Source organism: Procambarus clarkii, chromosome 17, assembly GCF_040958095.1.
Source record: "Procambarus clarkii isolate CNS0578487 chromosome 17, FALCON_Pclarkii_2.0, whole genome shotgun sequence".
Classification (NCBI taxonomy): Eukaryota; Metazoa; Arthropoda; class Malacostraca; order Decapoda; family Cambaridae; genus Procambarus; species Procambarus clarkii.
The window spans coordinates 39816352-39835073 of NC_091166.1; the positions used below are offsets into that span (position 1 = coordinate 39816352).

At 36.5% G+C, this 18722-nt stretch overlaps 1 protein-coding gene across 6 annotated transcripts; it reads left to right on the forward strand.

The window, feature by feature from the left end:
* The first annotated feature begins 1214 nt into the window (after positions 1–1214).
* On the forward strand, positions 1215–17155 carry LOC123772413 (sorting and assembly machinery component 50 homolog A). Of its 6 annotated transcripts, XM_045765536.2 has the most exons (13): positions 1215–1232; positions 1894–1994; positions 3017–3070; positions 3638–3742; positions 4716–4817; positions 5559–5675; positions 7392–7603; positions 9102–9207; positions 9904–10086; positions 11394–11480; positions 12609–12770; positions 14902–15025; positions 16648–17155. In XM_045765536.2, the coding sequence occupies exons 2-13, from the start codon at positions 1974–1976 to the stop codon at positions 16833–16835; spliced, it is 1461 nt and encodes a 486-aa protein (XP_045621492.1). In that variant the 5' UTR covers positions 1215–1232; positions 1894–1973; the 3' UTR covers positions 16836–17155. The 6 variants fall into 6 exon arrangements, with proteins under 6 accessions (XP_045621492.1, XP_045621494.1, XP_045621497.1 ...); XM_045765538.2 differs by lacking the exon at positions 3638–3742 and having other exon boundaries at positions 1217–1232; XM_069325862.1 differs by lacking the exon at positions 1215–1232 and having other exon boundaries at positions 1977–2058.
* Positions 17156–18722: the final 1567 nt, after the last annotated feature.

The following is an 18722-nucleotide window of genomic DNA, read 5'->3' on the forward strand; positions in this document are numbered from 1 at the left end:
CAATACATTGCTAACAAACTGACTGCTGTAACCAAGACTACTAAATAAATATAAAAAAACACTAAACTCTGTGTATCTAATCAACCAAACATATTACACATAAACATACATTACAATTTGTTGTATTGGGTTGATCTTGAATGAATTTGTCTTAATTACATGATGTTTTCCAATATGGAAATTTAAGGAAATTTTGTTTTTGTATACAAATCCTGGTACTTTGCAAGATTTTACATATTTCTAGCTATTATGGCCTAATAAACTTATAATCTTATGTATAACAAAGTTTTACTTGGAAATAAGCTAATGGTATAACTAGATAAGCCTGAAACTGGTGATGAGTGAAATGAGGATAATAGTTAAACTTATAGGTAGCCCTTCACATTAACACTGTAATCTTTCATATTAAACGGCATTAGCACACTGCTGTGTACCTAAACGTATCTAAGAGAAAATGCCTGTCTGTCCTAGGTTGGAGGTCAGATGCTTGGGGTTAGTGTCACCCAACTTTGCAGGGGAAATGATCTGGCATACAGGATGGATATAGCCTGGCTGGGCTCAGTTCTGTTATCTCTATTAAGAAGAGGGAAGGCAAAATAGTAACCCCCCCCCCCCCAACACACACACACACACAAAACCAGTGAAAGATGGCTGGGGAAATCTCTTGATTTTTCACTTTAAAGTGATGAAGGTGAGTTCAGTATTAGATGGAAAGGGGGTAGAAATAGCCTAAGTTACTCTGTCCTGGGATGTATTTTCTATCTCAATAAACATACCTGAGCTTGAATGAAACTGTTTCTGTTCAAGGTTAGAGCCCAGATGGGAAAGAGAGGAAAAGGAGATGGGGAGGAAGAGGGAGAAAAAGTGGGGTGGGATGGGGGTGGGGTGGGAAGAGAAGAGAGGGGAGGGAATGGTTTGGAAAAAGGGGCAGGGGAGGGAGAGAGAAGAGGGTGGAATAGGGGTGAGAGAGAGGCTATCCCATCCACCACTGGGTACCCCTTTTAGTAAGTAATTAAAAAAAAGTAGAACACGACCCTTTTTCTTGCTAACCGCTTGTTTAACTGCCGGTCGATGGTTACCTACAAGATTCGCGCCATTTCTGACGGCCTGGCCCATATATAAGTGACTCACGGTCACTCACCAGCGTCCTGTGCCAGGACGGGGGAGACATCTCCCGTCATGCAGGGTGCAGTCGCACCTCCACAGATCTCCAGTATCAGCTCTTGATACTGGTAATGACTAAATAGGGCCACCACTTACGGGCTATTCATGCCCGTGCCACCTTTTGGGTGGCTTAATCTTTATCAATCAATCAATCCTGTGCCAGGTAAGTCCACTACGGGCTCACCATAGCCCGTGCTACTTGGCCCGCTCCTGTGCCGGGTAAGTTACGGGCTCACCATAGCCCGTGCTACTTGGAACTTGTCCCGAGTAGCTGAATCTATAACAACACAACGTCCAGTGATCAGAGCACACTTCTGCTCTCAGCTGCAATATCTACTCTTGGTCTCCCAGGTGTTGGTAGACTCGTACAGCTTTTGTATAATGTATTAATTGCACCTTTGGCTCTCGCATAGTAGAGGACATAGGCAGTCTTATTTACTTTATTTTACTTTTTTTCATTAATGTGTGATTGTCACAACACCAGCCAGAATAGCCACTACTCTTATTACAGATTCTCGCCACAGGAGCAAAATTATATAATCAATTAAATAAATTATAAAAATGTTACCAATAAATTATATCATTTGATTTAACGAAAACGCATTTAGTTACTAAAATAAATAATTTATGAATATAAACGTTCATTTACAGATGATAATTATATTTATGTTAATAATTAGTCTTATTTTGTGATGGAATAAAGATGGTATTGTAAGATATTTCCCCCAGAGTGTTGTGGCATGAGTGAGGAGTCAGCTGGGCCGGCCGGCGGAGGTAAACACAGGAGGGTGACCGCATGAGCCTTCACAATGGGCACCGTCCACGCAAAAGTGAGTAGTTTGACCTGCTCAATACACCTTGTGTTCACCTCAGCCTCCCCTGTGCACTCCTCAGGTGAGATAGGAGACGTATCTCCTCGCTTTGAAGTGTTCTCTAAAGTGACGCTGGAATGTGGAGCAAGAATTATCCATGTTTAGTGGAGGCCTTGGAGAGGGATTTTTCACAATAATGTTTTGATTATAATGAGGGATGCGATTGCCAGCTGGTTCCAGCAAGGTCACCACCTGAGGACAGCTGTAGTGGACACACAGCTGGGCTCTTAGTTTGTTTGAATTTAATTTTCTTATTAGTAGATAAATGTACACACTTTACTGAAACTTGTGACAATTAGATACATCAGTGACGACTGAACAAACAAATGGGTTGTATACTACTGAGGTAATGGTACAATAGCTTGGTAGTTATTATACATGGTGTGCCAAACGTATTTCTTTTATTCCAGCAGCTAAAGTATTCTGTTAGATTAGTAGGGAGGGAATTATTGGGGGAAAGTGACAAGGCATTACAACTATATAGCACTTGGAAGGGATCAGGATAAGAATTTGGGATGGGACAGTGGTTAGGAATAGTGGGGAACTGGTCGAATCGTGTATAACCATTTTAGATACCATCGGTTTGGTAAACAAAAAAAAAAAATCCTTTCCTTCCTTCATGGTCTGACACTGTCACATTGTGATGAATGTTCATCACATGTTAATTTCTTTGTGATTTACATACACATTCAGTGTAGTGGATATTCAATAGTTTAGTTTAGATAATTTATTATGCACCCCATAACAATTTTGTGGATGGTAGTGGTATGTATATATGTGATACATGTATTATATATATATGTGCTAACGTAATTCCCTATTTGATTTTTCCTTTGTGGTTATAAATTGTTATATGTACATTATATATTTTCAGATTACAATAATTAAAATGTAAGTATCTTCGAGTGAAAGTGTTTATTCATATACAGGTATTGTTATACTAGGGTCAAATAGATCTCATAATATCTCATAATTTTCAGAGTCCAGAGACAGATGAAAGTGAGGGCAGCAGAATGGATCTTCAGGCTCTGAAGGTAAGATGATATATCCATAATTTTTGTTTTCTACCCAGTGGGGCCAGAAGTGTTCAATTTACTCCATTCTTAGGTCTGGAGAAGCTGCCACAAATTGGATAAGATTGGAAGATAAATTTCTGTCAATTGGCAAGATATTTGTGATTCATTTGGAGTTTTAAAAGAAGCTGGTGGGAATACAGTACTGTAATTTCCAAGGAGCAAGTTAATACAGTAAATTAAAAACTAACACTGGTTCATCGGGAAGATTTCGGCTTGGGCCTATTGATTTACAGTATATTACTGCTTTAAGTATCATGGAGAGTGGTTGTCAGTTGGGTTCTTTCATCAACCCTATCCTCCTGTTTAGATAGTATTTTTGGTAACTGTGTAGACCATCGTACATATGTAGACATAATGGACAATGGTACTATTCACTTTATAGTCTGAAAAAAAAGGTACATGTTAATATTATCCTTCAGTGAGAGAAATATACTGTACTGTATGCAATATCTTGTTAACATTTAATCTAATGAATATGACATTTAAAGAGTTTTGAGATGATACAGTAAATGTGTTGTTTTTCAGCTAAAAACTGAAGTGAAAGAGAGGGAAAGAAAGCTTATAAAGATTAGAGATAAACTAGCCAAGTTAAAGGCTCATGGTATGCAAATGAAGATGAAGTTTCTTAAGGTGGGATTTCAAGGATTTGCTGTGCATGGGTTTTGTTCTTCCCTTTTTCCTTGTGTGAACACCTTTTATTGGAATGTGAAATATATACTGGTTAATTAAATTTGTTAATATTTCGGTAGTAGAAGAATAATCATTGGAAGTACAGTACTGTATAGTGTTTTGCATTTAATACCATACTCTAGTGGCTTATCTTCAGTATCTTATTTCCAGTGATGAAGTTTCATATTTAATTTTTGTCAAATGTTCATTTATTAATGTAGAATAATATATTAAAAATGAGATGAGTTTTCTTTATTTGTTGTGTGATAAATATCTTTAAACAGAATGTATGAGTCAAGAACTTATTAAAATTCAATCATCTGTGCTACAGTATTATGTTATGAATGTGTAACTAGGAGTTGATATGAATGATAGTAACTAGAAGCTGATTTCAATGTATAACTAGGAGCTAATATGGATGTGTGTAACTAGGCGCCAATATAAACATGTATAACTACATGCCAATATGAACGTGTGTAACTAGGCGCCGGTGTGAACGTGTGTAACTAGGCGCCGGTGTGAACGCGTGTAACTAGGCGCCGGTGTGAACGCGTGTAACTAGGCGCCGGTGTGAACGCGTGTAACTAGGCGCCGGTGTGAACGCGTGTAACTAGGCGCCGGTGTGAACGTGTGTAACTAGGCGCCGGTGTGAACGCGTGTAACTAGGCGCCGGTGTGAACGTGTGTAACTAGGCGCCGGTGTGAACGCGTGTAACTAGGCGCCGGTGTGAACGCGTGTAACTAGGCGCCGGTGTGAACGCGTGTAACTAGGCGCCGGTGTGAAAGTCACAACTGCTGTCCTTCAGGCGTGTCTAATTATTGAGGATGTTCAATTGTGTGTACAGTATTTAATACTAATTGGTGTTTTACATTTCTAATATGCATTTCAAGTACTGTATAGAAAATAATCTGAAAATGATTGCTACTTGTTTCAGGCTCACGTCCAGCGTGTGCATGTTGATGGGTTAGCACGCACTAAAGACGACATAGTCATCAACACAGTGCGTGATGTCTTTAGTGCTCAAGACTTCCAGTCTGTAAGTATGAGGTAATTTTTCAATACAGATAGTTAATTTCAGTTTCAGAATTTTTTCAAATGCATTATGGATTGAAAATGCCTTGAAGCTCATTTTGACACTGCATATTCTTATTTAGTTCACACTTAATAAAATAGATGGAGTAAATAAGAACATTGTTTTATAGTGGCACAAGAAGCACTTGATGCTTTGCAGATTTATTCATAGAATAAACATCCAATATACATATCTAATACAAATAAAGCTTTCAGATCGACCATAGTGATGTTTTCCTCCATCACCACCAAATGGCTGCAGGTTCCAGGCCCAAGCTGCAGTACTGCACAACCATTTGGCGATGTTGAAATATATTGCTTCAATTCAATTTTTTAAACTCTCTTACCATATTAAATGATTATTATTTTTTTGTTTCACAAAGCAAGCATTCTCATTTATTGCAATGAAATAGTTGAAAAATTCACAGCCCTTTCGGTATGGAAATTTGACCTGCTCTGAATTTAGCCGATACTAACCATTGGTCAGCAGGATCTTGCGGTAGGGAACAACCAAGTAGAATAGCTCAAAATATGACTGTATATTGCATTAGTGTTTTGTGGTACAGTATATTACAGAAACTACAGTACTGTAAAATATTTATAGTTATATGCTTTCATATGGTCATTTTATTATTGAAAGTTCATTTCAGATTTAGGTAAAAATTATGTTAAAGCTAGAAGGTCTAAAGTTTTACATCTTTTGCAGGTGATTTTGAAAATACATGAAGCCAGAACTAGATTGTCCAACTTAGGGTGTTTTAAGGATGTTGGAGTTTACATTGACACTTATGATGGACCAGACGCTCTTGAGGATGGGATCGAGGTAGGGAAATTGATTTGTAACCTTCACAATAAGTTCTACAGTGTAGTGGTCAGTGCAGTTGGTCTGCAACATTAAAGTTCCAAGTTTGTTTGTAGCACAATAGGAGAGAGTCATTTGGGCATTTTTCCTTTCACCTAGCTGATGCCTCTGTTCACCTAGCATTAAATAGTTTCCCAATAATTGTCAATGGCACACAAGGCAACGTTTCATTTTGTGCACTAGGTACATACTGTACTGATTTTTGCTTTTTCTGTCTTCTTTGTGAGTACTTGGAGACAACACACTCAGGGTATACCTTTTGAAAGTCTTCTACCTGGTATGTAACAAGGCTTGTGTACTGCAAAGCCTATCTAGTATTTGCCCGATTTTACCAAATGCACATTGCAACAATTACATCCACAAGATGGAAAAAAACTATTTCCTGGTCCACTTTGCATTTTCATACACATTACAGTGCCTACCATTATGTCAGATTTGTACACCAATCTCATACTTATTGTAGTCATGTGTGACAATTGTGCCACAGACTCCATGTGTTATTTTAAAGTGGAAACCTAGTGTCCTCCATGTTCAGCAGTGGTTCCATGAGCATCTTTACCACACTTCCTGAAAATCCATGAGGATTGTGACTGGGTATGTCTACATTGGTACTGGAATGTAATACAGTATATGTCACCATTCTGGTTTTACAATCACAAGAGTATAAAGATTTTCAGTCCAAATCTGTGGCATTTTGATGGTATATGTTGCTTGAAAGTAAAACGTCTCTTGAAAACAATTAATCGCTACTTTTTGGCTTGATGCAAGGAAATCTCAGGAGAATTCCTCTCAGGTTATAGTACTGAGCACGTTCCTCATTTTCCACAGTGTATCATTTATTTACTAACAATTTGTAGGTTTGTAACAGCAAGGGGGTTGGAGACGGTTTTTGTTTTAGATTCGGCTACTCGGAACAAAAAGTTCCAAGTAGAACGGACTATGGTGAGCCCGTAGTGGACTTACCTGGCACAGGAGTGGGGTTATAACTATGTCTGTAAAGAGCTTTAACTACATCTAGTATAGTTCCCATGCCCTATCTTTAGAATCTCGTTTTCCAAGGATAAAGTACTCATATTAATGAATGAAAACTGGGAAATCTCAAAATTACAGTGAACCATAGAATTTCGTTTTAAATATGTTCAATTGCTTTCCCAAAGGCATTGTAATATTGTGCCTCTTTATGAAAGTCACTATAAACGAGATTGGAGTCATATTAAGAGTTACCATAAAAATTCATTTTAAAACTGTATGAAAAGGTGTGTTTTGATATTTCGATGTTTCAGTTTGGTTTGGACCCATTTGGTTTGGACAATACAGAACATGTATATTTATTATGATGTACAGAATTTTTTTATACCTTTTATAGGTATTACTCTATCAATTGTACACGTGGCACTTAGTATCTGATCACCAGTCTCTAGAATTTGATGCTATTTGGCATGCATCTGTTGGTCCCTTCACTCTTCTAACCTGTTCAGTCAGCAAATATGTTCGTACTCTTAATGCTGGCTAAGTCCATAGGAGACTGCAGTCCACCATAAGGAATGATTTGTCTACTACTGAACTCCTAAATCTTGTCCCTTGTCTCAGAAACATCAGTACCCCTAAAGAATGGTGGAGACTTAACACCACAGAAATTTTATGAAGAGTTTTTAATGCTTATTAATATCTGTTCAGGTGACATTTGAGGTGCGGGAATTGAAGTCTTGGGGAGCCAAGGCAAATACCAGCATAGGGAACAATGAAGGCTCAGTTTCAACAGGTGGCATGTTAAAGAACATATTTGGCCGTGGTGAAGAGCTGAGCTGCGAATACTCCCATGGCACAAAGAAGTCATCCTCCTTTTTCATTACATTTACTAAACCTTTCCATAATGAGGCTAGCACTGTGTAAGTTTGACCATTTTTTTATTGTTTTTATACAAATATTTGCAGTTAAAATTATATTCATTAATCATGGGAGATAATTTGCATTAAAATCTGAAATTTTCATTAACGAAGTAATGAGTCTGGATTATATCTTGCCTTTCAGTTAGGCTTAGCTTTAATAAACATGCTCCTTATATTGTATGATCATAGTTTGTTAAAAGTGTACTCTTGTAATAATTATTATACAGCTGTCATTAGGAATCGGTACACATTATTTATATATAATGCTTTCATGTTTATTGTGAGTGGGTGCCTTGCTGCACCATGAAAACAGATGTGGTATGATGATTACATGTTGATGATCATTGTAAGTAGACCAGTTCTAGCTTCTAACAAAGATTCAACTTCTTTACTGACATACATAGTTTAGTTTTAATAAAATCTACTTATTTATGCCTTGGAAGACTTTTGTGGATACAAACCTATAATACATACATATTTGTGAAAGTTTTGGAGCTGTTTTAGGTAACCGTTACATATTGACTGTGATATAAATCTTATTACTATCTTGTCCATTCATATGGACATGTTAATGGGGGTGTTTAACACCCCAATTAACATCATAAAGCTAAAGATCCTGATGGATTCCTCGTGAATGATATCGTCAGCTGTAACAATATAACCGATAGAAACCTAGCAAACTTTGAAAGATAAAAATGTTGACGGTAAACTCATGCACTCGGACCTGGGCTGTAACTCTTGGAACTCCGTATTTATGAAGAAATGCAAGTTATCAGTAAGAGTATTTATTGTTATATGAAGAAAAACCTTGCATACTGGTGAGATATCAAAAGTATTTCAATTTCCGGATAAAAGCTCCTCTCCAGAAGAGAGGTAGCAAACTGTTGCCATAACAACACACACATCATTAAAGAGTGATTAGGAATAAAATCTTCTGTTTTATGGAGAACAAGTATCTACACAACTCAGGTCAACATTTATATTTTCCTGGAAAATCCTGCCTTTTACAATTACTCAACCACTATTACAAAATCATGGAACAATAGAAGAAAATCAAAATGCAAATGTTATATAAAGCATTTAACATAGTTTTCTAAAAGCCTATGTTAAATGTGATCATGGAATGATAGTCCATAAAATAAAGTTCAAATAATTAAAAGGTAAAGTGGGGGTTATGGATACTTGATTTCCCGATAAAAGAACACAGAGTAACAGTAAATAAAACAAAATCAAGCTAAAGTATTGTAAAAAGGTCAAGGAAAAGGTACCCCTCTGGCCACCCATCTTCCTGACTTATTCTTCTTAGGCAGCCCTTTCATACCAAAGCCACTTTCCTTCCCTGACGTAATCTTGTTTCAGCCGCTCGCGTAGAAATTCCTCTTGTTTATTACTGAACCAATGTATTGAGACTGACATTTCAACTTCTCAGGGAAACATTTTAATCCATAGTGAGACTGTTAGAATTTTTTAATATTGTTGGTCATAATTTTTTCATCAGTTTTACAAGCAGCGTGTACCAACAAGGAGCTGAAGCACCTTGGTCAGGTTACAAGGAACTTGACCGTGGTCTCTTGCTCACACTAGCCTTCAACTCAGCAGCCAGTGTACGTACAGTTTTCATATTTGTACAATATTGTAAACTTTTGGTTACATGGTCATAATCTATTCAGACTGAATTCATGTGGCAAATGCTTTATATTAAAGCTATTTTTTAGGTTTGGTATGATTAATATTTGAATCTATATCAGTGTGGAGGGAAGTGGCAAGCAGAGTTCCTCATGGTTTATTCTTAGATGACTACTGTTCTTGAGGTGCAACTCCAGGACCCTTCCTCTTAATTATAAAGCCATCCATTATAGTATATTCCTGGCCCCATGGGTCGTCACAAAACATTTGAACTTGTGGTTGGAGTTTACCTCCAATAATTCCTCTATTTCACCCATCCATTACCCTCTCATTAGCAAAAATTCTGCTTGAAATTAGGAGCTTATGTAGGATATTTCATGAGTGTTCCTTCCAGATATTTAGTTACTGAAATTTGCATGCATGTAGCTCATAGTAACTTGAAACTTAAAAATAAAATCTAGATTACTAACCAAATGTTTAGCACACAAGACTGGAACACTTCCTAAACCCTCATGGTAATACCACTTACACTCTAATTTCAATATAGTACATACATATAGCTTGTTATGAGTACAATAAATGTTCATGTGTATAAATATATGCCTACATAAATTTATAATTTAGGGTGCATCAGTTATATGGACTGATTAACAAGTAACTAAAATCCACAACAGGTTCAGCAAAAACTGGTTCTTGATGGAGCCTGGCGGCACATCACTTGTCTGTCTCGCTCCACTGCATTTGCTGTTCGTGAACAAGCTGGGCACTCGCTGAAATCTGCTCTTCGACATGAGCTTTTTGTCGATAGAAGAGATGATTTAGTGTTCCCAACAGATGGTGTTGCTTTCACCATTAAGGTATAGTATAATAAAAAAAATTAGCAAATTTTTCCCTTTTTTTTTTTTGTTTCTGGTTCATATTCCTTTTCTGGGCTGTTACATTTTGTTGCTTCCTAAGGTTTCAGCCTGTGTTTTTTTTTTTTTTTTTTTTTTTTTTTTTTTTAGATATAATGAACAATCAAGTAGGATAACTCTTAGGCACTGGCAGGGTTATATAAGGTGCTAGAGTAACCACGAGAGGAAAGGTCTCTACAGCCAGGAATAGTTGTCGTGTTAAAGAGGTGTTCCTCTGAGCTTGCGCCTATTTTAGCTTGCTTATTTTAATGTTCATGCTTTCTTAAACTTTCCCCTCCTCTTGCAAACATTCTAGGTCAATCTGTCCAGAAGAAGTGTGTGTGTGTGTGTGTGTGTTTTAACCCCTTTTAAATCATTCCTTTGCTATTGCTTTTGCCATCTTGAGTGTTTGAATCACTCCTTAGTGAAAATCTTCTTAAACACCTAGAGTTGTAATCTCTGATCCACAAGCATGTTTTCTGTAAGGTCTGTTTTTACTTGGTTTCCCAAGTTTCTTCCATATATATGACTGATTTCACTTTATGAATACAGGAATGGTGAATATTTTGCCATAGCCTTAGATACAGTATTTCCTAAGCCTTTGAGAAAATGTGGCTCAACTCATTCTCAATTGTTGCATCCTTTAGTTTTCCACCTTCTTTTTGCATTTATTTCTAGCTTCTCTGATATGTTTTGCTTCTCTTGGTAATGGTTATCCATCTACCTCTTCTTCTTTTTTCCATCAACTGTGGTGTTAAAACAAGGTCCTGTTTTGTTTCTTACTCTTATCCTATTGTTCATCAATGATCTTCACAAGAAATCTAATGTAGTCTCTTATGTTGCTGATGACTCCACTTTGCACTGTTATTTGGTTCAGTGACAAGTGAGCAATTTAAAACTATTGGCATCATCCACCATTTTCTGTAGATGGCTGTGAGTATGGAGCCAGTCTGCCATATCCACCACCACATGCCTCAGCCTTGGATATTTCCAAAGCCTTTGACAGAGTATTGCACCATTTGCCTATAAACATTGTTTATGTTTAATATTTGAAGGACTTCTATAACCAACTTAGCCAAGATAAAAATGTAAGAGATATAATTTACCAGAGGAAAGTCAGTGGGTTCAGAAAAGCTAGTCATCCAAGTTAGAAGTGGCAAAAATGTTGGCTTTGTCAGAGGAAAAATTGATTGAGGTGAATGCTTTCAAAGTACCTTACTGTACTGTAATATTAAAATTTCATTTTATACATTCTTATATTTTTGTTTCAGAATGAACTAGCTGGCTTGGGAGGTGATATTGGTTTCTTAAAGAATGAGTTAGATCTGCAAGTAAATGTCCCTCTGCCAAAAGAATTGGTGAGTTATTCTTCATTTATAAAAAAGTATGAAAAAGAGAATTCTGAAATCAAAATGTTTATAATCTTTTTTAGGATTTTCTGATTATAATATATTGTCATTTATTTGTAATTTATCCACAAAAATGTTCACAAGTGATTAATCTATCATGTCATAAGAAGAAGGAAAAGATTGAATAATAATTTATTACCACAATGCTATGGTTAACATGAGCATTTAATTTTGTGTGCCTAAACATTTGTTCACCATATACAATAGAATTGATTAGATAAGTTATTTCTAGCCTTAGAACAAATCCCACTCCACTTGCCTATGAGACAAGTTCACAAATAAAAGCGGCTTATATAAAACTGCCTTGACTTAGTCTGCCTTGTGTATACAAAAAAAAAATAAGTGTATCAATACTATATAAGTTTTAAAATTTATGACATAATTACTGTAATAATATTTAAGATATGTGGGGATCAAAGCATTGTTAGTTATACAAAAGCTGATTTTGTGTATTCTTTTGGTAAAAAAATGAGCTCAATATTCAGTAATCATCACCTTGTTTCTTACTTTAATTGAATAGATAACTAAAGAGGACGTTAAAAATGTTCACAGTTACACACATTCATTCATAATACTTACCATGTTTAGCAGGATCATAGAGGACAAGCACCACCACACAAGTAAATGCAGCCCATTCTTGTGATTCGATAAATGCTTACCTATTAGTGACTATGGGGAAGTGAGATATAGCTCTTTATTCCCTGCCTCCTAGCCATTTATACCTGGCTTACTAATTACCTCTCAACATTAAGCCTTTCACTGAGACCAGGCCTTCACTGCCATGCTGCTGGAAACATGCTAAAGAGATGGGAGCAGGCCAGCAGCAGCTTTGTTAAAGGAAACACTAATGCAGTGTTGATCAGCATATTATTCCTGTTAAAAAGACAATATTTTGTACATTTGAAGGATTGAAAGTTCATATATACACTTCAGAGTTGAAAGTAATATACACATTTGAAAAGCTAAAAGTAATAATACATATGAAGAGCTGAAAGCAATGTATACAAATGACATTTGCAAGGAGCAAAAAAAGATGAAAGGGATTAAGAAAATTGCTTAAGTAATAATTATTTACAGGTGATCCAGGGATCTCTCCAGGCAGGCCACCTATTACCACTCCGCAACAACAAGACACATTGCATCACTGACCGTTTTGTATTAGGTGGACCCATGAATGTTCGTGGTTTTGAAATGGCTGGCATTGGGCCTCATAGTGATGGTTGTTCACTAGGTGCAGAGGTAAACTGTTCTTTTATTGTGGTTTATAAAGGTATCTTTCATATATTTTAATCAATGTTATTACAGTATTTGGATCTTTGATAATGAAGAGTTAGTATAAAATGTTAGAATAGGCAAATGCAAAGATAAAATTTTTCAAGATAAGCTTCACAGATAATTCTTGAAAGGTAAAAAACTAAGGTGTCAGTGAAAACACTGAGTGATAGTCTATCCCTCAAGATAGCTGTATAATGAGATAAAGACAATAGCTGTGAGAAGCAGCTTCATTGCAAGACTTGCATGATCCATTTTATTAAATGCAATTTGCAAGTTCCTGAAGGCTGGTAGTACCAATAAAATAGGGAAGGAGAAGCAATTTTGTGACAGCAAGCCTGTGATTCAAGCTTATATGCGAGGTCAAGTGATCAGATGAACAGCTTTCTTGTGAATTACATCATGAATTTTGTTAGGGAGGAGTTATTCCAGGAAAAATAACAATACAACATTTTAGATTAGAACATACATACAGGGGTCAGTCATAGTGAAATTAATTTTTAAAGGATGGAATAACAAAATTTGTGGACAATTGTTATGTATCTCATGTGTGTGTGTGTGTAGGTTTTGGATTCCTCGTTCAGAATTCAATTCGAGGATTCAGAATAATCATTTTGGATTCAAAGCTCTGAGGATTTTGGGGGTTGGGTCAGGGTTCATCTTGGGATGAGACTTTGTCTCCACCAGGGGGTAGTCCCATCCACATCATTGGCGAAGGCGGTCGAACCTTCTGGTCATTCTGGGGTTTGGGGGCATTTTTCTTCAACTATCCACTTGTTCTAAGCCTTCTCCTTGAGAGGACACCTTCCTGTCTCAGGTGTTGGATGAGGGCTCAATGGAGTCGTGCCAAGTGAAGCAAAAAAAAAAAGTAGAATCCAGAACTTGTCGATATTATATATGGGGTGTATGTAAGTATGGGGGATATCAGGAAGAACATATGGAACATGCAAATACAATCGCCCTGTATTTCACCAAAAGCTGCAAATTTTCACACCAGAACTTTGTTAGAGCTCATTAAATAGAAAAGAATGTTTCAACAGACACACTCCAGCTTTTCATTTTTTTTTAAATGCTATTCATGCATTTTGCAAAAAAATATGCATGCAACTCAAACAAAGTCCACATTATTACTGGCCTCCTAAATGAGGCAAATGCAGTGGTTTGCAGCCCAAACTGAAACCCCCACACGAACATTACTATGATAGTGAAATATGGATACTGGAGTACATCTCTTTAGATATAACAGGAAATGCAGCTTACAGGGTGGGGTCAGCTTGTACATCACACACACTCATCTATACTGAGCTGCTAAATACTACAGATGATATGGTTGAAGTGCAGGTAATCAAGAGATTCTAAATATGGTTATTGTTCTTATATATGTCACCAGAGGCAATCCTCAGCAGTTTAAAGACAAACTAATGAAAACAGAATACTACTTAGAAAACCTTACAAACCCAGCTCCAAACATCAGCTTGCTTAGTTCATGGTGGGGGTTGTTCATCAGCTCCAGAACTTAAGATGGGAAGCCAGCTGAGGGCTGGGGCTGGGCTGCCTAGTAGTGGTAGTTGGTGCTAACAAGTTTCAAGGAGTTTTAATGATATCCTTGTTGTGTGTGAATCGTCTGCAGAGTTGCTTGGCAGTTTTGAGGCTTCATTTTCTGTGAACCCTACAGTTGTCTGTAAAGCTTTGCTGACTTTCTGGAGGTTTTTCCAGTGGGGTGGCAAATTGTTACTTGCTCCCTGCTCCTTTATGAGTGGGGCCAAGTGCTGACTCTGGCCCATACTAGGCCAAACAGGACTGTGACTGATGTGACCTTTTAGTATGGAGGAATCTCGGCAAGATAAGCTTCAGGGAGCCACCAGGGCACCAGGAAGAGGCATTTCATTACTTTCAATGCTGGGTTTATGGATGTAGGTGTGTTTGTGTTTTTTGTGTAATGGTTGAGAGAATGGTAAGGAACTGTTTGCTTATTTATAGCTAAACAATATATTATAATAACTTGCAATATTTTTTGGATTGAAAAGTCACATGTTTGATAATAATACAAAATTTTAATTGCATCTTTCACTGAAATGCAAGTACTCTTCCTTCACAGATGTTTTGGGCTGCCGCTATACATGCATACAGTCCATTGCCACTTCTGAATCGAGGCTCCATCAGCGACAAATTCAGATTACATGCCTTCGTTAATACTGGCAATATTGGTGACTTTGTTTTGAGTAAGTAAAAAAAAAAAAATAATAATGAAGAGCATGGAAGCCAACTAAAGGCTACATATTATTTGTCAGAAAGTCTACGTTGTCATTATTAGTGCATGGTTCCTTCTTATTCCTTACACGTGATCTACAAGTACAGCAGACTAAATTTTATGGATCTCGCATAATCAGACTACCTGTAATTTTTTTTAGTTACATTTTACAACTTTCTCCTGAATGAATGTGTGTGTTATCTGACACCATATAAATTTGTACTACTAAGATTTAGTGAAGGATTTTATGGGATACTTTTCAAGACTAAGAATATTGTTACATATTAAATTGAAAAAAAATCAATGAACATTGTCCATTGATATAACACACTAATGTGATTTCTGTGTGTATTAAGGAGGTACAGGTATGTAGAATTACTGATGACAGAGCCCTGAGTGCATGGGGGGGGGATAATGTATGAAATCCCAGTTAGGGTTCAGTGGAAGCCTTGGGTTCCTTGTGGGCACAGTACTGTAGTACTCCAGGTTGCAATTCTTTTTACCACATCATGGTGCAGTCGACTTGAGCGCACCTGGAAACACCCAGCGCATAGGTTTGAACCCTCAACAAGGCTCCTATTGGATTTGTTCAATAATAATAATGTTTGTATGTACTTTTGCCTAAATAATTAAAATGAGTTACAAACACTATGTTGGATTTCTAGATAGAGCTAGTATGTATATTATGCCTAAAGCCATTAATATTGTGTTTCGGGCAACCATGTTTCGTTTTCGCTTGGACTTGCTCATACCATTGTAATAGGCAATAGGAAACAGCTTTGACTAAGTTGTATATCGGTCACACTTGCTTAACTCATGGTCACTTAATGGAACAAAATCCTACTTACTCACTTTTGTCCAAATTGCATTGTCCTACTTAGTCATGCACCTCCTTGTAGAATGCCCCAATTTTTGGAATATTATGTCTTTCCTACCGTCCCTAGGGATCATTTATCCCTCAATGAAATCCTTGGTGAATCTGATAGCTTTGATATTGCTCACATAACAAGTTCCCGAATAGGGTGGTATACTGTACTTACATGTTTCTCGCATATAAACTCACATTATTGAGGAAATATACATTAGTTGAAATTTTAGCAGATTTAGCAGCTTTCTATTATAAAATAGTCTAGGATTGCCAGGCTTTAAAAACAGTGGAATGGAAGTACTCATAGTAGTTGCATAATAAGGTAAGAAATGGTTTGTTATTTAGACATACTCCCTCTGTGTATAATCTTCAGATGTCTTAAAAGATTACAGGAAAGTAAATGTATGTTTACTAATTTATAAAGCCTTCATAATTAATGTGCTACTAAATTTGATATTTAAATGAAAAAATTAATGGATAGCTCGCTTGTAAATCATCTTGGCAAGCAAAGAGAAGCAGCACATTATATGAGCCTTGATGAAGCCTAATTCTCTAATTCTACTAAATGTGATATAAAGATAATTTTTTAGCTTTACCATAAGGCTTTATAAATCTATTCCATTATATTTATTTGTTTGGAAATTTAGTATGGATGGACTGATTAATGGTTTGGTGGAAAGATAGACTGATAGTTGATTTTGTTAACCTTTTCTTTTTGTTTCCAGCTGATGACTACAAAAGGAATCTCCAGGTGCTTGTCCGTGACATGCGTTTGTCTTATGGTGCTGGATTAGCAATGAGTCTAGGTGGTTTTGCAAGAGTCGAGCTTAACTATTGCATCCCACTCCTCCTCCAACGGGGTGACAGACCCAATCAGGGACTCCAGTTTGGTGTAGCAGTTTCTTATTTGTAATATTTTACCAAGATTGGCTCTTATATTAAATCAAATATTTCCAAGTCAACTTTATATTTATAAACTGAATCTTATTTTGGGTATTAAACCAATGAATTATAAAATAGTTATGCAGATCATCATTGTTAAAGTATTAACTGTACAATGCAGCTATGGTTCATCGGAGAGGGACACTAACAGCGACTTAATGCATTTTTATTTTGGTACACACTCGGTGATCTTCCTTAAGTCTATGTTGTTTAACATAACTTTTGCATATAAAATAGATTATTATGCAGCACTTATTGTACAGTGTAAAAATAAAATTGTGTTCTTATAAAGTTAAATATTTTACCTACAATGTTTTTTATAATTTTTATCCTATTTCCAATATTCTTGGAAACTAAGATACATAGCCTTCCCGGTTTGGTGCCTTCTTTTGATAATTACTTACTTACTTGGAAACTAGGAGGCATCAGAGAAACAGAGATGGGAGCAGTACAATATAAAGAAGTTTTAACCTTTTACTGCCGCTTTCCTGTATCAGCACCATGGCCTGCCACTTCATACAAGATGTGAAGTGCTGGCAGGAATAGGACTTCATTAAGGACAAGCATGTATTATTTGTGCAATGCTCGACAAAACTATTTGTAAAGTATACTGTATTAGTAAAGTGTAAAAAATGTGAAAAAAAGAAAATAGTTGCTTTAGCCACACTAACCTAATTAATTTATAAACATATTCAAGAATTAGGAAATTTTGACACAAGAATGACAAAATTGTTTAAAAAAAATCTGATGAGATAACAATGTAACCAAAAGCAATGGTACGAAATATACAACTTATTTCCTTTGAACTTAATCTTCAATAAAGAGTCCAAGCACTTTGCATAAGGCTTGAATTGGAACCTTCTGTATAGTATTTTAATCATGCTAATCCATGCAAAACTAGCCGATGTCTGCCGCTTTCACAAAATGTTCATGGCTGAAGTGCCTCATTTTCAGGATTAGAAATTATGCTTCATAACAATAATTTATGATAGTTGTTAAGCGATTGCAGAACAAATCGAACCTTTTTCATTAAGATGACCTGATGTCTTTGTTCTCATACAGACATCTTGAGAAGTATTTAAAAACTACTGAACTTTTTATTGTTGCTCATTGAAGTGCTGTACTTTAAGTCAAACTGGCTTAGTGATTTCTTGATAATTTCAGTGTGTGTCAACTGCACATGCGCACTTACGAAATGTACATTTAATACTTTGATTGTCATGATTTAAGGACTGGTCATATGTCATCAAATGTGTGTGTGTGGTATAATTGAGTTAAAGTTTTGGGTATTTAAAGCTGCATTCTTAATGCAGCAATGGGACCACATTAGCATCCCTTCAGGCAGCAGGGGCAGATTTGGCAGGATAACCAATGATCCAAGAAAATATGTAAGGACAGAAAACATAACATGAACTTACTGTTCAGGTGTATAAGTCTAGTTTAGCTTAATTATTGGGTTTATAATAATTTTGTTGAATCTCTTACCATTGATGTATACAGTATATAATTTTGGGAGTAATAACCCAATTAAATTATTTTTTAATTTCTGAACAATTGACACGGCATTGAAAGTGGAGATCTTCACAGCCTGCATTGTTGGGAATGGACCCTGACAGCCTGCAGCTTGGGGGTAGATTCTGGCAGCCTGCAGTGTGGAGCTTAGCATTATGGTGAATGGAGATCCTGATAGCATGAGGAATCAACATTCAGGCATCCTGCAGCATGGAGAATGGACATTCTGGCAATCTGGGGTCAGATTCACGAAGCAGTTACGCAAGTACTGTACTTATGAACCAGTTCATCTTTTCTCAATCTTTGGTGGCTTTGTTTACAATTATTAAACAGTTAATGAGCTCCG

Excerpts from the sequence above, each read along its gene's own strand:
- LOC123772413 (XM_045765536.2), top strand. The coding sequence starts at position 1,974 with ATGGGCACCGTCCACGCAAAA. Across the intron at positions 3,071-3,637 it reads TGGATCTTCAGGCTCTGAAG|CTAAAAACTGAAGTGAAAGA; the intron begins GTAAGATGATAT and ends GTTGTTTTTCAG. Across the intron at positions 11,481-12,608 it reads TCCCTCTGCCAAAAGAATTG|GTGATCCAGGGATCTCTCCA; the intron begins GTGAGTTATTCT and ends AATTATTTACAG.